General features: G+C 33.5%; 2 protein-coding genes across 4 annotated transcripts; one reads left to right on the top strand and one right to left on the bottom strand.

Moving 5' to 3' along the window:
• Positions 1-1,927: 1,927 nt before the first annotated feature.
• LOC125204532 (protein MKS1-like) lies at positions 1,928-3,864 on the bottom strand. Of its 3 annotated transcripts, none has more exons than XM_048103219.2 (2): positions 2,974-3,864; positions 1,928-2,262 (listed from the first exon to the last, which is right to left on the bottom strand). In XM_048103219.2, the coding sequence occupies exon 1, from the start codon at positions 3,744-3,746 to the stop codon at positions 3,066-3,068; it is 681 nt and encodes a 226-aa protein (XP_047959176.2). In that variant the 5' UTR covers positions 3,747-3,864; the 3' UTR covers positions 1,928-2,262; positions 2,974-3,065. The 3 variants fall into 3 exon arrangements, with proteins under 3 accessions (XP_047959176.2, XP_047959175.2, XP_047959174.2); XM_048103218.2 differs by having other exon boundaries at positions 2,734-3,864; XM_048103217.2 differs by having other exon boundaries at positions 2,970-3,863.
• A 14,464-nt stretch (positions 3,865-18,328) lies between these two features.
• Positions 18,329-21,350, top strand: LOC125208115 (ABC transporter G family member 22-like). The gene is made up of 10 exons (XM_048107672.2): positions 18,329-18,420; positions 18,538-18,932; positions 19,003-19,037; positions 19,124-19,350; positions 19,442-19,597; positions 19,672-19,858; positions 19,929-20,195; positions 20,278-20,847; positions 20,926-21,033; positions 21,126-21,350. The coding sequence occupies exons 2-10, from the start codon at positions 18,563-18,565 to the stop codon at positions 21,318-21,320; spliced, it is 2,115 nt and encodes a 704-aa protein (XP_047963629.2). The 5' UTR covers positions 18,329-18,420; positions 18,538-18,562; the 3' UTR covers positions 21,321-21,350.
• The last annotated feature ends 4,088 nt before the right edge of the window (positions 21,351-25,438 follow it).

Consider the following 25,438-nt stretch of genomic DNA (forward strand, 5'->3'; position numbering starts at 1 on the left):
AAATTTGCGGCGGTCAAAATTATGAAAAATATGAAGACAGATGCAGTGAGATCATGCTTAAGCAAGGAAGTTGTCAGCACCGCCACTTATTTTACTATTTTATAAGTATTATGAATTCACTCAGGCAGCTAGCCGATATTTTGCTGTTTCATTTATTTTTCACTTGATAAACTTAGAACATCAGCAGCCTATAATCCGAGTAGGGCTGACTCGAAACTCAACGAGTTGGTCCGTTAGATAGGATCCAGTTATAGCTATATGGTTTTATTCTTCAGTCTTATTTGACAACTAATTTAATATTTCAGTTTTTATAATATAAATAACTATAAAAAAAAAACTTTCGTTTTTATATAAAAATAAATACTCTTTCTGTCCCTATGTAGTAGAAATATTGTACGAGATTTAAGAAAATTGAGTTAAGTAAAAAAGAGGATAAAGTGGAAAGGACAAAGGTAGAAAGGTGAATATAAAGTATAGTAAGAAAGAGTAAAATATTTTTTGCCAAAAAATAAAATGACTAAGCTATAGTGAGACAACTCAAAAACGTAATACGACTCATCCACATAGGGACATAGGAGTATATTTTAGAGTTTATTAATGAATTAGAAATCATATTCACTAAAATAAGTACAAAATTTTAAAACATGTTAAATTTCAAAACATTGATTTTAATATTTCAAATATGTTTATGGTTTATTTTATCTATACAAGTTTGAAATTATTATTTAACCATGATTAGTTTTCATTATCATGTACTATTTGATTGATCACATGTTAATTTGGAGTTCGATTAATCTGTCGGGCTAGCCCGACATCTGATCATTTAGATTTTAGAGTTGAAAATTTCTAATCAAACAACGTTACAATTCAATTAATTCGCACCTGAGTAGAGTTAACCAAAATCTACTGAATTGACCCGATTAACATTTCTAAATTTAGGTTACATTACATTGTTTGTGTTAACATGAATAAACTGAAATCGCATAAATTCAAAATATAACCATGAGATAATCGACTTTGACGAGAAACTATATACAAAGAAAAAGATTTTTAAAAAAGGGCAAAACTATATATGTACATTCATGCATCTTGCAATGAATCTGTAAAAGATTAATTCTTTTAGTAAAATAACAAATCACATGGCCGTTGAGTGTATTTAATCCATTGATTCGAAACTAATTATACACGTCTCCGTGTATTAGGTGGGCCGATATTGGCCTTAAATATATTTTAGTCTTTGCATCATCTAGCACATAAAAGTCACGCCCAAACATCATCCACTTTTACCTTTCAATTAATTATTTCATTTTTATTTGTTACTATGTTTTCTTTTCAAAACAATTAGTATTTCTATTCCCAATTTTGAGCATTCTCAACTTCTCAAAAATACATTTTCTTCTCAATTAAAAGCCATTCGATGTGCCTACGAATCAGTACGAGGATTAATCACTGCGTTCACCGATGAATACCTTTTGTCTAATACCAAATAACTATTTAATTTTTATTTAAAATTCTTGTTCTTAATCTCTATCTGAATTATATATACATATCAATAAATACTAGTACTATCATAATTAGAAAAAGGAAACCTCTGAAATTCATATTTATATATTGGTCCAGTTGGTCGAAAATGTATTTGGTCAAACGTTAAGAACTACAGGCTCATATTTCATTACAATAATTGATGATATTATTTAAAATAAATGTCAACAACGTAATCCACGACAGAAAGGAACATCGATGATGATATCTGTATATTTTTTTTATTTGTCATTTGTCATGTCCTGCTATATATATATATTAGTGGCCTATATTAATCAGGCATGTAAAATAAGAAAACTGTGTTTTGCCCGTAGAATGGTGGTAATATAAATTTTGTATGAATTGGTTTAATGATAGAAACTTTTGAACAAAATCCCACACAGAAGAATAGATAATATGACAATTTTATGAATGATAAAATAAAAAAATTCTTTTTACTTGGTTTGTGGGGGGCTTAAGCCAACCCTCAACCGTTGCTATGTACGTCCGTTACCGATTACAATTAAATTTTCTCGGAACAATTGGCTAGCACTATTTCATTCGAGAACACTCACATAAACAGTGTTTACGCACTATATAGATGATATTTGCCGAATGCAGAGGGTTAGGGTAGGTCAAGGCCCTACCCTTATCAGAATTATCAATTTTTTTTGTGCTACAGACCCGCGAAACTTTAGAAAATGATGGAGCATTCACCAACAAGATTTTCTGGTTCCGTCACTGTATACAAACGATGAGGCTATCGTCATAAATTGTGCAAACAATGTGAAAAATGAAATAATATCGTAAAAACACAACTTCGGCCCTTATTTTAAAACATGTAGGTAGAGTTTTTCTTAATGACAACGAAAATGTATAATATATAGTACATAATTAAATATAATCAGATATACAATAAATACAGATCTACCTAATCGTCATCAAGCAGAAAAAAACACCAAAATTAAACTTTATGAACCCATAACTCTCTTCTAAAAATGTAAAATTGACCAAATTAGCCATTTATTAACAAGAAACAAACAAAAGAAAGGTCAAACAATGGTTCATCCCATGTCACAAACCCTAGATTTCATTCAATTTTATAGCTTAATTCATCGTTCATTTATACATGTATTGATATTACATAGTCAACTCTCTTTGTATTTAACTACTAACTTATAAATAAATGACCAATTCTATGCTATTACTAACCTTTTTTTTAATGTAGCATCTACAAGGACGGCAAAATCACTCATCTTGTTTCTTCCGAAATTACAATCCAAATGTGACAAAAAAAAAATTGCTATCATAAACTAAGATGATTCCAACTAAATCCAACAAAGACCAAAAACCAAGTATTTGAGCCACAAAATAAAATGGCCCACAAAATTCAAATTTTCAACTGTAAAAGGGATGTAGAAAAATAAAAATCAATGAGAATTAAATACCAACAATTAGAAGCCGGGCCCCACTTGCTTAACACAGCCATGGATCGAAGCTAAATCCAATCCCTACGGTTACTTTTCCTGCAGTTCCTCATGCGGTTAGAGGTCAAACAAGCTGTGGAAGAGCTCTAGAGTGTTTGGAGAGGGTGTGTTTATGTGTGGTGAGATGAAATTAGTCGAAGGGCTCGGAAAAATGAAGCTATTTTCCGGAAAATTCCTACTACTATGCAAAACCGGGCTCAAATCATGGAAGAAATTCAATGGATTGTTATTTTCCGATGAGATGTTGAAGAAATTGGCCGGGATCGGGGGAAGAGCGCTCGGATTTGGGGACAAAATGCCGGGAAATTGGCCGCTTCTTTGGATGATGGGATCTATCTCGATCCCATCCACCATTTCCCCGCCCGTTCTCCTGCCATCTGGCGTTTTTGTGCGCTCGATGGCAGCGAAACGGGCGGCGGGGGACACTGCGCCTCCGCCTTCTGATTGGAAGGCGGAGGCGGAGGAGGGTGACGTGGCGCTGGGGCCGGTCAAACGCTGGACCAGCGCCATGAACTCGTTAGGGTTTGCATGGATGATTTTGGGGGAGACCGTGTAGATGATCACGGGCGGCCTCGGCGCCGCGTGAGGGGGCGGGTGGGGGTGGCCCGCGGCCGGAGGGGGCGCCATGGGCGGTTTTCGGATTTTGTGGGAGTCTTTCCGGACTTTTAGGGGCGCGGGGCGGGGGCCCTGGAGCTCCCGCCTCGGAGACGGCCCAGAGGAGAAGTCCGGCATGTCCATGTCGGCGGCGGACGGCGGCGGCGGTGGGGGTGGAAATTGTGATTTGGCAATGGAAGTAATAAATGTGGTTGGTTGGTTGGTTGGTTGCTATTTTGATTTGGCAATGTGAGGAAAATATTTATATTAGGTTTGTGAAGCAATGTTAGTCAATGTGAGGCTATTATATATAGTATGTGAAGTAGTATTATTTTATGATGAATTTTAATTTTATAATTATTGGCAAGTTGTGTAGTGATGGTTTGGGGTTTAATTTATTTGAGGTACCGATTCCGTGGTGTAGTAAATGTTTGAATTTGTCAAATATATTTGAGGAGGGAAAAGTAGTGATTTATTTTTTCAGTTGATGTTACACAAAATTGAATAGATGTCGAGATCAACTAGATAAAGATTCTTGTTTGGCTGCTACTACCACTCCAATTATAACATAATCAATGAGTCGTTTATAAGTTATATATGCATGGTGGAATTAATATATGTCCTTTTCCGGATTATTTTAATTTTCTACAAAATATTTATTCACAAGTTTTTAGGCCTTGCTTATAAGTTATATCAGTTAAATACATCAACTAGTAATAGTTCTTTTTTTTTTTAAGTTAGAAATTAAAATAAAATTAATGAGTTCGATCATATTACATTTACTCCCTCCGTCCCACAAAGATAGTCCTACTTTGACCCGACACGGGTTTTAAAAAATGTAATGAAAAGTGAATTGAAAAAGTTGGTGGGATGTGGGTCTTACTTTTAAAGTATTAGTTTTATAATAAAATGTGAGTAGGAATGAGTTAGTGGAATATGAGGTCCGCTACCAAAAATGATAAAAGTGAAATGAGATAAACTTTGTGGGACGGACGAAAATGGAAAAATGGAACAAACTTTGTGGGACGGATGGAGTATTATTTTATACTCCAATACTAAAAGGTTATTGTGTGAAACCAGTAAGATTCAAAGATGGGAAAATTAAAAATGAAAAGTTCAAGTCACTAGGATTCAAAGATTTATTATACTAGTAGTACACAATTAGGATTAGCTAGTCGTCTTTTAACGAAATATACGTCATAAAAATGGTGTGATCAATTGCTAACGTTTTTAAGTTGTTAACTTGCTGACTCATCAATGTAGTGTATTAAAAATGTCAACATGATGATATTAAAATATCAACAAATAATTTTGTTGAACTTCAATACAATATGTTGATATTATGTGTTGACATTTTGATGTCACCGTGTTGACATTTTAATATACTGTATTAATGAGTTAGAGAGTTAGCAACTTAAATAGTTAGCAATATAACACACCCCCATGATAAAATATATATTATGAAAAAGTCTACTTATAAACTTCTTAACTTTATTTACCTAATTAGTTAATTACTTTTCTTTGTAATAAATAAATAGTTAGGGGAGTGTTATATTGCTAACTCATAACTTAATTGCTAACTACAACTAAATAATAGCCATTAGATATTCAAATTAAGGGCTTAGATCATTAATCCCTTAATGTCAATACGATCGACGAAAAACGTCAATAAGACCATATGATTAATTCCAAAAAATATCAATAGGGGTATTAATGTCAATTAACTACATGTTTAGTTATAACTAACTTTTAAAAGAAATCCCAAAACTTTAAATTCATATAATATATATCAAATTAAAGATAATTTCATAAGGATTCCAACGATATCATACATGCATATGTTCTGACGTCAAAATTTGAAAAAAAATTCGAAATTTTTTAATGTTTTCGTACAAGCAGAAATGTCAACATACTATATAAAATATGTCAATATAATACATGTAGAATGTCAATATAAGCCATGAGTTAACATTCTTAAAGCATTGTGTTGACATTCTCAAAGCATTGAGTTGATATTTTCGTAACACTATATTGACATTTTTATCCAAAACCCTAATTTGGAGTTTTTTTTTTATCTTTTTCAATTTAATTAATAAAAACAAAAAATTACACGTGGTAAAAAATCCTATGGCCTAGCTGTAGTTAGCAATTAAATGATGAGTTAGCAATTGATCACTCCCTGAACAGCTAAGTATAGTACTATTAGGAAACAATAGTGCCAATGTTTCATACATAGTTCATAGATTTAGACACAAATTAATTTCTTGTAGAAGTGTTAATAATCTCTTTGAATTGGTTCAACCGATCGGTCAATTTTTCCACTCCAAAACAGCCCAATTGTTCAATGATTTAAAACATTGGGTAGCACAACATATACTAATTGCTATAGTCAATTAAAGTTATTTACTTTGTCTAATAAATGACCTATGTTACGTGATGAAGGATAATTCTAATTGATCTTCATCTTATCTAATAACAAGGCATTGAAAGGGTCACAATGTATATACAAGTCACAAACGGACTTGGCCACAGAATATACTACTCTATCGATACTAGAGCAAGAGATTGTGTGAAGAAGAAGTCTTTCTTTCGTGCTGAAGTCAATTTCTGACTACTAACCTTCTATTGTAGATAATACGATTATCTGTGCCTATATATAAATAGTTCTGATTATCAAAACTGTTTTATATATGGATGTCAATTAGGTCAATTCGCTCTGATTCAGGCTAATCTCTTTGGATTATAGGACTATTCAGTTTACGAGATCATTCAAGTAATAACTTTTTTGAGTTATAAATTGTCAACTCTAATCCAAACATTCAGATTTCTGGCTAATCTATTAGGCCAATATGTCAAACACTTAATATAATTTTTTAACTGGTTTAGTTTTATTGATAATTTTACATGTGTGATAAATTAATACACAAACAAGCTAGTGTTGTTTCAACTCAAAACTATTATATCACTCATACAAAGACGACAATATATTTTTCCCTAAAAATTATCCTACACAAGTTATGAAAAACTGTTATTTCTGCAAGTAACTAACATGAGTCACTGACTATATGACTTGTTCCACTACCCGGTCTATAATGAAGAAGACTTAGATTCGTTTACTTATAGATAAATGCTTGTAAAATACTTCTTCCGTCACTTGAAAATATAAACTTTCTATTTTAGAAACTTTAGTGGGGTGAGTCAATTCACTACTAATAATATACTTCAATAATTTTTTCATATTATCTCTTTCTCATTTTACGATTGTGCATTAAAACCTATGTCCCTTCAAAAATTCATGTTTTTAAGGGACAAAGGGCTACAATATAAATGAAAAGCAAAGCATAACATGACAAAAATACTTTTATTCTTATAATTAAATAAAATGAATATATAATTTTGCTTGAAACATACTTTCCATTAACAAATTGGAGGTTCCAGTTATCAGGACTAAATGAAGAATTATTTTAGTTATTTTTATCTATAAAATTGTCGCACATAATTATTTTTACGTCGGTCATTTTTTGCTGATTAAAATATTCTTATATTGATTTGACTATAGGAAAAATTGCGTACAATTGGACTCCTCGCCTCGCTGGGTTCTACTCCTATTCACATCGTTTTAGAATTTTAGCAATATTTTTAAACTTTTGTCCTTTATTATATTTTAGTATTCCTCTGTTTCATTAAAAAGGAAACGTTCCTTTTAAATTGTCTTATTATAAATGAAACATTTCCTAAAATAGAAACATCTACTCCCTCCGTTCTGCTTAAGGATGACACGTTTTCCTTTTTAGTTTGTCCGAACTAAGAGCATCCACTATAGGGGTGGCGCGCCGGCCGCCCCGTTCGCGGCTAAGCGGCGGCGGCCTATTGCGGTGGACGCGTCCGCCCCGGAGGCGGACGGATTTGCTGGGGCGAAAGGGCAATCGCCCCGAATGCGGCGAGGACGAGCCAGAGGAGAGAGAAGCGCGGCGGTCGCCGGTTTCCCTATTTTTTTTTTTTTTTATAATTTCGAATTTGTAATGGTTTTTTTTATAAATATTCCTCCCATTTTCATCTTCTCTCCACACACATCTTCACACCCATTTCACTTTCTATCCAAATTTTCTATCTCTAAAAATTTGTGGATTTCCATTGCTACTTTATGGATGATTTGTAGATTGAAGCATGGGATTCTTTGATTCAAGAGGTGCAGAGGGAAGCCGACGAGGAGGATGAGGCGGCGGCGGCGATCTCTCGTAAGATTCGTCATCGTCGGACAATCCCACGAGACCATGTCGGAGCGGCTGAGCGGCTTATGGTCGACTACTTTAGCGCTGACCCTCGTTACCCAGCTGAGATTTTTCGTCGGCGTTTCAGAATGTCGCGACCGCTCTTTACCCATATAGCGACGACATTGGCGGACCGGTACAATTGCTTCACGCTTCGGAGTGATTGCACTGGCCGGATCGGACTGTCTACTTTGCAGAAATGCACCTCTGCAATAAGGCAGGTTGCCTATGCCGGACCGGCTGATATGTTCAACAAATACCTACAAATGGGTGAGATGACTAGTCTAAATGTGCTTCGGCAGTTTTGTAAGGGCATTCGGGAAGTCTTTGGTCCGGAGTTCCTACGAAAGCCAACCCCTGATGAGTGTCAGAGACTGCTAGATATGCACGGTGCGGTGCACAGTTTCCCCGGGATGATGGGCAGCATTGATTGCATGCATTGGGAGTGGAAAAACTGCCCGGTGGCGTGGAAAGGCCAGTTCACTACCGGTTTCAAGCAGAAACATCCTTCGATGATCCTCGAAGCCGTTGCTGACTACCGTTTGTGGATCTGGCATGCGTATTTCGGTGTTGCAGGTTCGAACAACGACATCAACGTTCTGCAGTCATCGCCTATCTTCAATGATGAGTGCCGGGGAGAGGGTCCAGAGATCAGTTTTGTAGCAAATGGCACGCAGTATCGCAGGGGATACTATTTGGCAGATGGAATATACCCTCGTTGGCCCGTATTCGTCAAGACACTTCGCCAACCGACTGGAGCGAAGAGACAATATTTTGCGCGAAAACAAGAGGCCGTTAGGAAAGATGTTGAGCGAGCTTTTGGTGTGCTCCAAGCGCGATGGACCATTCTACACTGCCCGGCACGAGTTTGGCACGAAGATGATGTCGCGAATATTATGGTAGCATGTATCATATTGCACAATATGATAATAGAAGATGAAGGATTTGCTGCAGAACGTTGGGCACCGAAAGATGGTGCAAGTACAAGTCACGGCGTTGCCTCCGCGCCGATACAGATCGGTGTACCACGTAGTAATGAATATCTTATCCAACGTTTCGTTGATATACGCAGGAGCACAGCACATGACCAACTCCAGGTCGATTTGATTGAAGAGGTCTGGGCACGTAGGGGAGGCGGCGTAGCGTGAAGAACATGTGTGATTTTCCGTAGATCAAATTTTCGTTGTAATTTTCCCATCACTTTAATCCGACGAAAATTTAGTTTTCAATTTTAATTTTATTGCACTAGCCGTTTTTATCTAATTATTTTTAGTCCGATAATTTTAATTGTAATTGAATTAAAATATACAACAAATAAAATAAAGTGAAATGTGGCTAAAAAAAGTGTCTACTATTGCTGCGGACACTCTTTTTTTTTGCCGTGGACAAATAAAAAGTGGCTATGGACAAAAAACGTAAAAGTGTCCGGCCAAAGTGTCCACTCTATAGTGGATGCTCTAAGATGACACATTTCCTTTCTGAAAACTTTCTCTCTCCAATTATTACACCCAACAACTTTTTCTCACTTTAAAATATTCATCTTTCTTTCTCTCTCTATTTTAATACTTACACCTATCTTTTCTCTCTTCAATTAAAACTTTAACCAATAACTCTTAAAATCCCATATCAGCTAAGGAATATGTCATTTTAGCTGGGACGGAGGGAGTATATGATATATCTCTATTTTTTCATCTCTCATATTTTACTCTCTCTTCATTAACTCACAAAACAACATTACATAAAAATCCATGTCAATTTTCAAATGTTGCATATTTAATGGGACGGAGGGATTATACGTTTAAGGATGTCTTCTTGTAATTTCGAGCCAAAAGGACTAAATGAGCTACACAATGCAAAGATAGGGATAAATAAATAAATAACCATAACTAGAGGACTGATTGCCCATTTAATACCTAGTTTGTGACGCATAAATCTTAGGTACATATTCAACTAAAAAAACTTAGGTGTGTATATTCAACTAAAAAAATCCTTAGGATATATACTCAACCAAGACAAACAATCCTAGGATATATCTAACGAGATGTGTTGGGATCAATATTTGATTAATTTAATTTGTATCATTATTAATTATTTTAAATGTGGATCTATTTTGTCAACAATTTGTCTTTGAAATTGGGGGTCAACTAAAACTTTATTGAAAGAATAGTTGTCTTTTTGTGCTGGATCGGTAGGAAAGTTTTCATTTTTCTTCATACCTAAATAATTTCAACTTTATTAGTGTCCTTAGTTCAAGAGTCTTTATCAGACAAAAAAAACTTTCGATTTTAGCTTATATGAAATGAATCACGTTTCTAGAAGAAAGACACCTTCGTTTAATTAATGTTTGAAAACTATGAAGTAATTTTTATTTGTTTCTCGTAGTCGTGTTTGTTGAGTTGGTTCTTAACATTTACGGAAAAAATCATGTTAACTTGAACGGGGATTATTATAAAGCCCAAATGGAAAATAAAATATATAAATATGTAATTACAAAAGAAAAACTTTTTGTTTGTTTCTCTAGGTGGTGTTGTCGAGTTGGTTCTGGACATTTATCTTTACACTGATTGTTGGAATATAAGCTCGTAATCATAGTTTGATCAGGTCGTACAAATGACGAAATATTTAATTTTTAAAAATTAAATAATATGTATAATGAATTTACATTTTAAGTTGACGATTGTTTGTGTATTTATTTTCTCTAAAACCGATTCTCAGTAAGTATGAAATACTAGATTAAAGTATGTCAGAATAATAGGATGTTATAAGATTAATGTATTGATAAATCCTACATTGGATACGCCAAAACATGTGGCAAATAATACGTGGCTTGACACGTAACTGTCCATGTGTGCATATTGATTGGGTTGTCCTGATACGTCTCTGGTACGAACAACTATGTGAGAAGTGTCTAAATGCATCCGTCTAAGTTCATGTTCCATGATATATGTTTGTCACGTTTGTAACATCTGACCGTTACAATCCAACATTAATGGCAGAGTTGACTATGCATGATTCCATAGCCTTTAGATTAAGCCTATAAATAGGCAGTGGCGTATCCAAGATTTTTAATTCGAGGGTACGATATTTCAATATCTCATACCTTTAAAATTTGATCAATCATTTTTATTTCATTTTGTTAAATAAAATACTAGTAAATCTTTTGATTATAAATTATTCGTATAAAGTGTACGCTATTTTTGAAATATAATAACTTCAAAATAGAAAGGAGAATAAATTAAAATTACAGCAAAATACTTAAGTCTCCTATAGGAGAATATAACTACAAGTAGAAAGGAGTAAAATTAAAATATAACAACTAAAAAATAAAATGCAGCAAAATAAAAAAGGAATATGTGGTTGAATCGAATAAGAAGACAGAGTAGGATTTTTCCAAAATAAAATGGAGAAAATAGGCATTCTTCAAAATAAAATGAAGAACAATAAAATGCAAGGAAAAAAACTATAAACCTCGCAGCAACCAGGAATCAAACTTGGGTCTCTGCCTAGACTAAGTGGCATTCAACCGTTGGACTACAAAGGTTTGATTGTAAATGCGTTACAATATATGGTTAAGGCATAAAGTTTTTGGGGTACAACTGTACCTCCTTGTTCTATACTGGATACGTCAGTGTAAATAGGGAGATATACTCATGCATTATCTATATCAACAGAAACCAAAACACACTTGAAATCTCACATGCATTAAGATCCATTCGCTCTCTCAGTGTATTCTTCTTTTGTCGAAATTTTGCCCTCGCCTTCATCCGGTTCGCCAGAGCTATATTGTTAGCGGTGCTGCTACTTCAAAGACGAAGTTGTTTTATCTTTGCGGACGATAGACCAATCCGAGATCACTACATGGGCTTATCTCATCTTGTGGAAAGATAACTCATCGACTCGGCTTATTTTATCCTCCATATATCTTATTAAAATAGAAACATTTAAGATGCCATGAGTTTTAATACATAATTAGTAAAATTATAAAGACGTGGCAAGAAAAATGTAAGTGAAAATATACGCATTTTCCATAGATTTCACATGGGGGTGCATGGATGGGTCCCTTGACGATAATGTGGCGCTCGCGGATGGCCCATTTACTTTTTTCAAACACAATGTTTAATTTAATAAGTAATGTATTTTCAATACATAATTTGTAATCCAAGAAAGAGAAAAGAAGAACATTTGAAATGCAACGGAGTGAGAAGAACAATATTTGAAATTGTACGTGTCAATGAGGTTAAGCAAATTTCAATTTATTTAATTTCGAAAAAATAAATCAATTAAATCAATTTGTAAGCAGATTTATTTAATGTCCCATAATAGATGTTACACTTTTCTTTTTTCCATTAGTTATTCCTCCGTCTCATTAACTATGCAACATTTGCTTTTTGGCACAAGATTTTATGTAATGTTGTTTTGTGAGTTAATGAAGAAAGAATAGAGTAAGAGAGAAGAAAAAATAGAGAGAGTATTGGTTCCATATTTAGGAACGTTTCATTTTTAATGGGACAGACTAAAAAAAAAAACGTTTCATTTCTAATGGGACAGAGGGAGCACAAAACAAAATCTCCTAAAATCTCGTGACGTCTCACAAGTGTGACATCTTTTATGGGACGGAGGGAGTACTACTTACTTGATACTACTTCTATTTGTACTTAAATTGCATCAACAATCTAAATTATGTTATTTATGAGTGAAAACTACGAATTTTCTTTACAAATAGTATGTAAAATTATAGAATAAAAAATAATGAAAAAATTAAAATAATTCAATTGGGGCAGACATGGGCTGAAATATATATTCTTAGTGCAGAAACTCTAGGTAAAACTTGGGACTAGATAATTTGACAGATGAAAAAAATGAAATACTATAATCTACTTATGTGGATATTATAAACCCACGAAAACAAGAAGGAATATCGGATTCAATAAGTTTGACTGGATTTTGCTTAATTGGAACTTGTCTTATATTAATGAAAACATGCTGAAAAAGTCATATGGGTCTATTTTTGCATAGTGTGAATCGTCAAGACTATGTCAAAAATAGTTCAAACTGCATTTTCATATAATGAAACAAGAGTCAAACGACTCTGTACAAATTTTTATGTTCATATTTTTATAGCCAAATCAACAGTCAAACGACTTTGTAATCTACTAGAAATTTGAAATTTCGAACATGGTTGATTACTAATTAGAGGGACCTGAGTGATTCCCTTTTTCATTGGGCAGAAAAAAGGAACAAAAATACTTTGTTTGAAATCATATATTAATGGCTTTTGTAACTACTCGATCTCTATTATAGTACCAGTACTATATAAATGAGGACAAAAATATGAAGATATTAAAAGTCTGTGCATTTGCAAATAAATAATCTGAAATACTATGTTATCATGTTTTGCGACATATATGGTAATATGATAGTACTATATGTAGTATCATATTTATGTATTTAAATTCATTTTTTTTAAAATTTATGTATTTATATTAAAAAATAAAGTTCACTCGTATGTAGCCAAATAACTCTTTTATATAGATATAGATATTGATCATTAGATTGCCAGTTTACATTTCACTTTGTATTAGTAGATTATTTTATAAAGGATTATAGTTAATTATTCATTCTAGTATGTCTTATAACGTTATATTAGAATATTAAATAACGAAGTTTTAATTTTTTTTTTCTCAATTGTACCATCTCTGCACATAGACGTCTTTTAGTGATGTTAATATTTCAGTATAATAAGAAGAAAAAAAAAAGAAAATAAAGAAATATTCAGCAAATCAACGAATTACTATGTCACTATTGGCTATTGCCATTCGTCTTTATTTTGCTATTTGCTAAAATGCCAAATAACTAAATTAATTTATTATACGAATTTTTAAAATTTTCAAACTAATTTTTTTCCAAGCCACGTAGTTGCGGTCTAGTGTTGGAGTTCATGAGTACTAGACTTGTGCGACTACCTCGACAAGTCCTTGCTTGTTTTATTCGGAAGAAGAAGAAGAAAAAGCTACATTTAATTAAGTACAAATGTACAATTAATAACCTGTGTGCCCAAAACAAAAGGTGTATTGTTGAATAGTTGATGGCCTATCAATATTTGATTAGTTGTAACTTTGTAAACACGTGTGATGAAAAAATATTGAATAAATACGAGGAAAAAGAATGTTCTAAAGAATAGTACGTAGTCAAGAAGAAATTTTGGTCATTGAACATCTGAAAACAAGACGATGAAAATAAATGATATTCCCTCCCCCCACAAGTTCTAGATTGAGTTCAGCACGAATTTTAAAAATATATATATAAAAAAATGAATGGAAAAAATAGTGTAAAGTAAACTTTAATTTATATATTAATTTTATAATAATTACAAGTGAAATTTACCATTTATAATAAAAATAAACTGAAACTCATGATCGTGGATGAATCAAAATGACAATCAAAACTCCTAATTGCATAGGAATAGATTACTACAGTGAACAAACCTTTTTCTTGACTAATATAATGAGATCAGGCCATTTTAATGAACCCAATATCCGGGCCGAACCTTGTTGAATTAGCCCGTTTGAATTAGTAAGATTATCAATTGACCTCAAATTAAGTGAAGATAAAAATGACCAAAATCAAGTGAAGATAATCAATCGACCTATATTTATACCGAGCCCGAATTGTAGCCCACTTAATTGTCTGCCCAAACAGAGGAGTGAAGATAAAAGCCCACTATGGCAGGGGCACAAAAAGCGATAGAATTCTCTATTTTATTTCCGTATCATTTTTTAAACCAAAATTTATATTCGATAAAAAAAAGTTTAAAAAAAACTATCTTTATTAATTACTCCATCTGTCTCGCTTAAGATAACACGTTTTCTTTTTAGTTTGTCACAACTAAGATGACACATTTCATTTTTTGAAAACTTTCTTTTTCCAATTAATACACTCAACCACTTTTTCTCACTCCTATTAAAATATACTCCGTACATCTTTTTTTTTATCTTTCTACCTTAATATTTACACCTACATTTTTCTCTCCAATTAAACACATTAACTAATACTCCCTCCGTCCCAGATTAAGAGTCACTTTTTGCCATAAAAGTCCGTCCCAATTTAAGAGTCACTTTTAGAATTTTTCATATTTGGTCATACAATTTTACCTCATTCTTCATCAAAATTACATAAAATTGTCATTATCTACATTAAAATAAATCAAAACAAAAATCAAAAGTCAAAAGGGACACACCTTCAACCAACTCCACTATCTCACTTCATTTATTACACACTCTATCATCTCACTTCATTTATTACACACTCCACCATCTCACTTCATTTATTACACACTTCAGCTCTTTCTTAAAATCCGAGCCATAACAATAAGTGACTCCAAATGTGGGACGGAGGGAGTAACTCCTAAAATCACATGTCGGCTAAGAAATGTGTCATCTTAGCCGGGACCACAAGAATATGAATTTTTTTTTCCTTTTTAGTCAGTCCCACAATAATATTCACGTTTCCTTTTTAGTCAGCCCCACAATAATATTCATTTTCCAATTTTGGAAACTCTTTTCCCTCTATTGAAGAATACTTTAATTATTTTTTTCCTCTTACCTATCTCTTACTTTACTAATTTTACATTAAAACTCATGCGCAATCTAAAATGCATTTCATATAAAATTTCATATACTTTGACGTGGAACCACGAATTTGTAAAATTTAAGATTAAAATAAAAACAAACGATACGAAAAGCCGTACAAATATTTTATCGATATTCATTGCATGCACGTGCGTGTACTGATAAACCATGTTGCACAGAGAAAAGTCGAGAAGATGTAAAAGGTTGATGAAAATGATATTTTGATTATTTCCCTATTGATGAAATGATATTTTCCGAATGATGAAAATGAGATTTCGAAGATAAGATAAGCATGCTTTCATATCTAAAGTTGGAATTACGCACACGGTGCTCACACATTCTTTATGCATTAATTTATTAATTAATTACTCCCTCCGTCTCATAGAAATTGGTTAAATTTTTTTTTTCATCCGTCTCATGCAAATAGTCACATATCCATTTATGGTAACAATTTTCTCCTTTTTCATTTTTTCATTTATGGGCTACACAATTTCAATTACTTTTTCTCCTTCTCTCTTACTTAACTAAATTACACATTAAAACACATGCCTATCCTAAAGGACCAATTTATATGAGACGGATGGTGTAATTAACTATATTGCTAAAATATAAGCTCCTAATCAAGAACCACTCATGTTTCACCACCACTAAGATGGTGTGTTTATAAAATTAAATGCCCAACCCAACCCACTTCAAACATTGGTTGGGTCAAGTCGGGTTTCAGCCTGACCGAGCCTCACCGAACGGTGACGGATCCACTAAAGAACAACGGGGTACGAATGTTCCCCCAAATTCTAACTAGCCTAGTGGTAATGTGCTCATTTTTCATAGCATGGACCCAGGACGACACCCGTCAGATGCAGTGTTTTGCTATTTTGTCTTCATTTTTATAGTTTCTACTTCCTGTCTAATGTTTGATTACAAACAAATATCTTCATTAGTGGTTTATAATTTTTACTTTCTATCTAATCTTTGATTACAAATAATAATGTTTATATTTTACGTTCTATCTGATGTTTGATTAATATCATGATTAGATATAATCCTCATTATTTATGGTTTTTTATGCTCATATTTGAGAGTATATTAAAAATTATGATGCGTTTTAACATCTGTTTAAATATTTAAACTAATTTAAAAACTAAAATATGTTCTTTGTTAATATATAAATATCTAAGAGCCTCTATTACAAATAGTGATTTTTTTTTATAAGACAAAAGAATAATCTATTTTTATATACAATAAAGTGACTCACTGGAGAATAAATATATTGAGATTACAGAAAATATGATAGATTGAATTTTAAATCTCTAAGTCGGTGTAATTATTTATCGCACCCCTAATATGAAATTCTTGGATCAGCCACTGCCACCGAACCTAGCCCATCTCAGCCCACTTGATAAGATATACAGAGAAAAATTACAGAGATACTCCTTCCGTCTGCGAATAGAAGTCTCGTTTTTCCATTTTAGTCCGTCCGCGAATAGGAGTCCCGGTTCATTATCACTATAAATGGTAAAGAGACTCCACATTCCACCAACTCATTCCCTTCACATATCATTTAAAACTAATATATACAAGTGAGACTCATATTCCACTAACTTTCTTCCACCCACTTTTCTTAACATTTTTTAAAACCGGTGACTCTTATTCGTGGCCGGAGGGAGTAGTATAAAGTAGGATTATTCTTGTGCATTAATAATTATTGCCTATAGCATTATGTAAGAATAAGACGAGAGCAAGTAATTATATCTTTAAATTTTTAAAATAGTGTCTCGGAGAACTCAAACCTAAAACCTTAGTCTCCTATATCAATCACTTTACCTGATCTATGTGAATTTACTCGTACGTAACTATAACTTCGATTTTGAACTTGTACACTATTTGTGAACTTAATAGCACGTTCATGTACGTAAATGGAATGTGTGGAAGTGGTGACACCAATTTAAGGTAAGTGAAGGCATCAAATATCTGTACTTTGCCGTTGATGCAAAGGCACCCCTCAATTGTCTTCTTTCGTACCAAACGTTGTAATATTTCTCTAATTATGAAATATTGTCAGATATCAATATAGGTGGTATAGTACTTTGATAAGACTGTGGTGGACTACAAACTCTTATGCAAGAAAATGTGGTTTGGCCATTCCCATTAATTTATGTATTGTCTATTTATAAAGGTGCTTCCAAGAATCTAATGGAAGATTTTCAATCACGCGTCGTTGTACAATTTAGGGTACATGTTTCTATTTTTCAAGACTTGTCTATTTTGAAATTTGTGAAAAATTGGAAGATATGAGATAGAGACCAACACCCGCTTTTAATATTACAAGACAAAAATAACTGCATTATTCAAAAATATTATAAGGGGATATTATACTTATATAATCTAATTATCGACTTTTTCATAAAGGAAATAGTAACAATTTATTAATATGACAATCATACTTGAATTTTTACGTAGTGAGGTTTATTGTCGATGAAAATAGAAACAACCTCCATTTTTTTTTAAAAAATATCATCCATATCAACTAAAAAGTAGTACTCCTATATATTTAAATAAGAGTTAGAAAAAAATGGCTGAGTGTATTAATTTGAGAGAAAGTTATCAAAAAAGGAAATGTGTCATTTTAGTTAGGACAAACTAAAAAGAAAAACTTAACGTGTCATCTTAAGTGGGACGGAGGGAGTATAACTCTATAAGAAAATATAAAATATAACAAAATGAGAAAAATAAGTTGGACTCATTAAAGTATATTGTAGTGTAAATGAAGTGTTTCTTATGTATTGTGTAAAGAAAGTAAATATTACTAAAAAACACATGAATAATAACTCTCAACTTCTTAGTGATTAAAAAAGGATTGTCTATATATATTAACCAAAACTGATCAAGTTTCGTCACACTGCTTTTCATTTAGTCTTTGTATGATCTCTCTATCTTTGTCTTGTATTTCAAAATCTTTTTTCCTTACATAATAATAATAATAATCATTCTCTTGCCTTCTTTCAACTCATCAAGTTTTCTTCTTTGCAAATGCAGCTCAAATCTTGAACTTCTCCAAGCAATGGAGGAGACAGCATCAGCTCTTGACTTGTCCGAAAATTACGCCAAGATCAACCAAGACAACGTGTTCCGAACTGATGCAAAACACGACGAAATGAAGAAGCTCATGTTAGCTGATGAGGACAACTTCAGGAATAAAACTATAAACTCTAAGATCAAAAGGAGAAGCCTTGATCTGATCAGCAACAAAGATACCTCAAAAATCACACCTTTGTGCAAAGCTAAGTCGTTTAGCTCTCATTTCGTCGCTGAAATGTTTGATGAACAATGCTCAGACAATCCTCCCACCAATGAGAAAAGAGGACTCCTCTCACTTTATCAGTCCAATTCATCCTCATCCCTTCATGGCCTTCCTGATGTTACAATATCAGGCAAGTTCTTATTGTATGTTATACCTTTTTATCGAAAAACAATATTTAGTGTGGTGTTTGTGATGATCAGATAGAGTTGAGGCAGCATTGGGAATTTCTCTCAAGGTAAATTATAGTACTAATACAGTTGATGTTTTGTTGAGGAAGACGCGTTGATGAAGGTTTATATAATTCCTTGCATGTTTTTGTAGTTTAAAGATGTGAATTACAATGTGAGGTTGAATAGCTCAAAGATAGTGGAGAAACACATTGTGCAAGGTGTGAGTGGTTCGGTTTTTCCAGGCGAAGTTCTTGCTCTGATGGGGCCTTCTGGAGGTGGCAAAACTACTCTGCTGAATCTGCTGAGTGGGAGAGTGAAATGTGATGGCGGAATCATAACTTACAATGATCGGTTATACACTAAATCGTTGAAACGAAGGTAGCTCCATGTACATTATGTGGTTATATAGTTTACTAAGCATTCATGAATCTGACCTTATCTTTGCTTGTTTAATTTGTGAGTGAAAAAGGATTGGATTTGTGCTGCAAGATGACACTGTGTTCCCACACTTAACTGTGAAGGAGACGCTAACTTACTCTGCGTTGCTTCGCCTTCCCAACTCGCTGTCAAACCAGCAGAAAACTGAGAGAGCAATGGATGTGCTCTCACAGCTTGGTCTAGAGAAGTATGTATTACTTTTTCTTTTTATGGTTGTTGTGTTTGTGAAGTTGATTTGTGTTTATTAAACCATGAAATTAGGTGCCAAAACACAATGGTTGGTGGGAATAAGGTTGTGAGAGGAGTTTCTGGAGGTGAGAAAAGGAGAGTGTGCATTGGCAATGAGATTCTTCTCAATCCATCACTTCTGTTCCTTGATGAACCTACGTCCGGATTAGACTCCACGACCGCCCTTCGTATCGTTCAGATGCTCCAAGACATTGCTCAGGTAAAAAATTTAGTAGTACTAAAATTTTGAAGAAAAAAAATCCTTATACAAATGTTTGCATAATGCATAGGGTGGGAAGACAGTGATTACCACAATCCATCAGCCCTCGAGCCGGCTGTTTAGCATATTCGACAAGCTGATACTGCTGAGCAATGGGTGCTCGTTGTACTTTGGGAAGGCGTCCGATGCAATGAGGTACTTCTCATCCATCGGGTGCTTGCCACTTATCGCGATGAATCCAGCCGAATTCTTGATTGATCTTGCAAGTGGAAATGTCAAAGACAAATCCATCCCTTCAGAACTACAAGACAAGTTCCTCCCTTCTGATGTGCATAAGGTCAATTCAACACACCAAACAAAAATTGAAAAACATTACATCTTTTTGGATTCAACATCTCTAATAGTTTCTTGCTTTGCAGTATCTATTAGGGGCTTATGAGTCGAAGACGATGAAACTAGACGAGATCACAACGCTCAATTACCACAAGCCCGGGAGGCGCAGCAACATGAGTGATGCAGGAGAATGTGGGGCATCTTGGATTGCACAGTTTTGCATTCTCTTCCGAAGAGGCCTAAAGGAGAGGCGACACGAGTACTTGAGCAGCCTTCGCGTGACTCAAGTCATATCCACCGCTGTCATCACTGGCTCAATCTGGTGGAATTCCAATGCAACAACATCTTCTCCCCATAGGCCTCAAGATCAAGCAGGGCTATTGTTCTTCATCTCTGTGTATTGGGCTTTCTCCCCTGTATTCACAGCCATATTAACATTCCCACTCGAAAGGGCAATGCTGTCCAAGGAGAGATCAGTGGGGATGTACAAGGTGAGCGCGTATTTGGTAGCTAGAAACGCGAGTGATCTGCCTTTAGACCTCCTCCTGTCCGTTGTGTTCCTCACGATAATCTACTTCATGGTGGGACTCAAGCACACTTTCGCGGCATTTTCTCTAACTCTCCTCTCCATCTTCCTCAGCATCATTGCTGCTCAGGTAAATTAAATCACACCACCATTTAAAGAAAAAGTTTGAAACAAGAAGAAGTCATGAACATGTAGTATTTGTTTGTAGGGGCTAGGACTAAGTATAGGTGCAGCATTCATGGATGTGAAGAAGGCAACAACTTTGGCTTCTGTCACAGTTATGACATTCATGCTATCTGGTGGCTTCTTCATCACTGTATGTTACCATATTATATCATATCAACAGTTCAAAATTGATTTTTTTTCTATGTATGAAGAGTGATTAACTTTGGTGGTGTTGGTGTGCAGAGAGTCCCGAGGTTCATGCGTTGGGTACGATACCTATCGTTGAATTATCACACGTATAAGCTGCTGCTGAGGATACAGTATGGGAGTGGAGAGGTAGGAGGAGGAATGGAGGTTGGAGCAATGGTTGTGATGATTGTAGGATACAGATTGCTAACTTATGTTTTGCTTAGGAGAATGAGTTTAGCACCTACTTAATTATTTATATATCTCCTATTTTGCTTTCTAGATTTGTGAATTGTGATGATCTATCTAATTTTTCATTAGTATAAAAAAGTAAAAGATAATATCATTTCACATTTTTTTCATCAATTAAACACAGAAAATAAGAGAACAACTAATGGCCATATTTGAATTGCTTGATTGATTGTTTGATGACTGGAAAAATATAGATATGAAATCAAATGAGTGATCTTTAAAGTCCAAAGTATAGTCATGAGGCCATATTTTCAATTGTGGGCCAAGGCAGCAACCAACATGGTCTAATTTTTTTCAAAGAGAATCTGAGGTTTGAAATTGCCCTGCAATATTGTTCTCTGTCAAATGTCAAGAATTACAATATGATGTTTTTGTAATTGATATTATGAAAAGACCGATAACACAATTATTAAATTATTATTATTATTAAAGGTGTTGATTTAGCCAGTTAACGAACAAATTTTTATGAATCAAAATCAGGAAAAATAATTACTACATACATATACCATGAGCACCCTCTCATATGCATGTAGCTTTATTAATTTTCTTCTACATTGATATTAAATTTACAAAATTGTTATTAATATTATTTTATTCATTTATTTAAAATTATATAGAAAAAATATTAATCAGTCTAAATTACGTTGGTAATAAAATGTATATGAACTAAACAAGAGTGGCGTCCACATATGTACCTAGTTTTTTGTTGGTTGCTCGTTTCGTGTTTATAGGTCTAGTTGTTTGATTTGAGACGTTGCAGTTTGTTGTTTTGGTGGAAATATGGAGTTTGTGAATTTGAGGAGTGTAGGTTGGGTTGTGGTTGTTGAGCATTTTTGTGTAATTTCTTCGTTTTGTTTGGTCTTTCGTTTTTTTGACAGACTTATCATTCTTGTCACTTTTGTTGACTTGAGAATTTCTCTCGTATTTTTCCGAAACCAAAATATAATCTATATCCTTAATTTTTTTAAATTTTGATAATTAAACTGTATGGGAACCTGTTATATAACCATGCATATTGTCGGGATGATTTCGGTATATATAATTTGCCAATTGATTTTAATTTCGAACTTCTTTTTTAAAAATAATTCGCCGAAATTGAACAACCAAGACCCTTATAAATACAAATATGATCATCATCTAAATTGTTTTTTGATCACATGACCTAATTTTAAGTATATAGTTAATGATGTAGGTAGATGATAGAAATGGCACCCACGAATTAGGGACCCCCTCTCACACACCCAAATTAGACCAACATCTCCCACATGCAAACCATTTCTAAATCTTTATGCCATTTAACACATATCACGAGTTCTATTGCCATCCCTATACCTTCCAACGTTCCCATCATTCTATAACAATATCTCATTTCGTAATTTAAATCACAATTAAATTAATTAATACCATCTTCATTACTGCGTCGTTCATGGTTAATTATGTGCCGATCGTGTGTGTGTATATATAGAACTATATACTACATTACTACTACACACGCGAACAACACATCATGTACAACCCAATACTATTTTACACTATTTTTTCGATGCGTAGTCAGAGGGAAACTAGAGTAACTATTAGATCCGTGGAAGGGATTGTGTGTTAATCACTTTCTTGTTGCACATCTCATACACGAAAATGACCCAAAACACCCACATGAATTGCCCACTGCCTACTTAAAACTTTTGCAACTACTTGAAAATAATTGACCATACCTTCTTCAAATTTTGTACTTTTTACTTTTCTTTTATATTATCAAGAATTCGAGGGATATAGAGATGATCAAGTTTGCCCATAAACCAGCTGGTGTTTAGCTCATTCCTCAACATTACACTGAATTTCATAAGGATTTTAAATGAAAGGGGAAGATTGAGAAGCCAAATAAATATAGAGTGAGAAGAGAGTAGCATGATAGGAATAATAGAAACAAATATTATTTCAGTATCTATGCATGTTTATTTCAAATTGAATGATGATTTGTTCTTGCTCTATGATATTAAAGTATTCATTTTCAAAATTGGTTGATATATTATGCATACAAGACCTAAGTTTGAAAGCTAATACACATGGCATGCAGTACTCCTGATAAGTGACAATACGGTCGCACAAAATATTCATCATCGTGACGAAACATGTATATATAGAGACTTTGGAGACTAACACGAGTTTTAACGCAAAGTTAGTAAAACAGGAGAGAGATAGAAAGAAAAAGTAACTGAAATATTATTAATGAAGAATGAGACTAATATTATAAGAGAGAAAATTTTACTAAATATTTAAAGAGGCTAATTACAAAAATGAAAAAATTAGACTATTTTTATGGGACGAAAGGAGTATATTGTAGTAAAAAAAATCATATCAACATCAAATTGTATCAACTGACTAAACAAAGCATGACAAACACCTTTTGATGCACGAGTTTTAATGCAAAGTTGATAAAATATGAGAGAGATTGAAAGAAAAAGTAATTGGGATATTGTTAATTGAGAATGAGGCTGACCCCATAAGATAGAAAATTTTACTAAATATAGAAAGAGGCTAATCTTGTAGGATGGACGGAAATGTAAAAATTAGATTGTTTCTATGGGACGGAAGGAGTATATTATAGTAAAAAAAATCATATCAGCATCAAACTTACTAAACAGAGCATGACAATAATTTTTTTTCATGTTTATCTTCATCTTCGATGTCTTTTCTATTTTGGTAAAGAAATACAGGCAAAGCCTGAAACTAACACAATTAACAGATGTAAGAAACACCTATGCTATCATGGTAAATCAACTACGTAACCCCAAATGCAAAGTTTCTAAAACATGAACTCCTCCAAAAAAGCTATAAGCAAAATGGGATAAAAAAATCTGTTGCAAAGTTGCCTTCTCTATGCACATGCCGAAGCACGACTAAGTCAAAATCTTGAAGAATGTCACGCACCTTTTGTACTAAGGAACGACAAATAGTTGAGATCTCGAACACGCCCATAATCATCGATACCCCAACAAAATTATCACTCTCTATCTCTAACTTTCGAAATCCTCAAGCCTTGGCCAGCTCTAACCCATAAAAAATGCACCAAATTTTCGCCATCAAGATGCAGCCGCTTCATAAGTTTCTAGAAAATAGGTCAAAATGACTCAGGGGCAAAATTGTCAGTTCAAACACTTTTAACGTGATATTTTTGGTTTATATCTTTGCAATGTGATTTTCCAAATTCAAGTTCCTACGTGCAAACCTCATTTTTTAATCGGCTAAGATGTGAAATAAGACGGTGAAATAAATAGAATATTGTTATACATTGCTTGAGCACAATAAAAGGTCAGAAAATCTTCGAGTGAATTGCATTAAATGATCGATTGTTTTGACTCAAATCGTCCAAGCATAAGGACATGAACCCTCCACGAAGTTTTGACTTTTTTAATGATAAATTATTTAAATATCTTAATTTTGTGATAAGAAAAGGGTTCACTTTTAATTGAAGGCGCAATTAATTTAGGAACTAAATCAGGGGGAATGATGTATTGAATTCAAATAAGTACTACTACTACTAAAGATCACATTTTAGGGGCTTTGTTTAATCACAGTTTTAAATGATTAAACAAAGCAATTTAATGGTGTTTAAGATCTCCAACTTCACCAAATCTTGCCACGTAGGCATATATGCATGTGGAATGCACCAATTGATGTGAATTAATTAGAGTATTAGTTAATGTAATCGTGCAATTAATAAATTAATTCTTTACCGATCCCTAGGTGAGTGAAGTAATAAAACTTTGCCGACATGTGTGGTGAAAAATATTTTGGAAAGGGTTCCAATTGATTAAAAAATAAAGAAAAAAGATTGAGTTTGTTGGTGAATTTATAGATTGAGGTTTTGTATTTGCCTACATCTGGTGGCTTTTGCCTTTTTTTCATACTTATAAGTTGTGAAACTATATTGAAATAATCATGTTTACATAATCAAATAAAATCTCGATGATGCAAAAACAGTTTTATGCCCCGCGCAATTTCATATACTTGTGCTTTTAATAAATTTGTAATTATTTCAGTGCAATAATATAGATAAAACTAGGTGGAAATCTCAAAGTTCTTGAATATTTTTTGAATGAATTCTTCGATTTACACTA

The sequence above is a fragment of the Salvia hispanica genome, chromosome 6 (genome assembly GCF_029641045.1).
Source record: "Salvia hispanica isolate PSC_SH4W2 chromosome 6, Shi_PSC_v1, whole genome shotgun sequence".
NCBI lineage: Eukaryota > Viridiplantae > Streptophyta > Magnoliopsida > Lamiales > Lamiaceae > Salvia > Salvia hispanica.

Bases quoted from the DNA above. Each gene is read 5' to 3' on its own strand.
- LOC125204532 (XM_048103219.2), bottom strand. From the start codon at position 3,746: ATGGACATGCCGGACTTCTCCTCTGGGCCGTCTCCGAGGCGGGAGCTC.
- LOC125208115 (XM_048107672.2), top strand. From the start codon at position 18,563: ATGGAGGAGACAGCATCAGCTCTTGACTTGTCCGAAAATTACGCCAAG. The intron at 19,038-19,123 runs GTAAATTATAGT...ATGTTTTTGTAG, and splicing joins CATTGGGAATTTCTCTCAAG to TTTAAAGATGTGAATTACAA. The intron at 19,598-19,671 runs GTATGTATTACT...CCATGAAATTAG, and splicing joins TCACAGCTTGGTCTAGAGAA to GTGCCAAAACACAATGGTTG.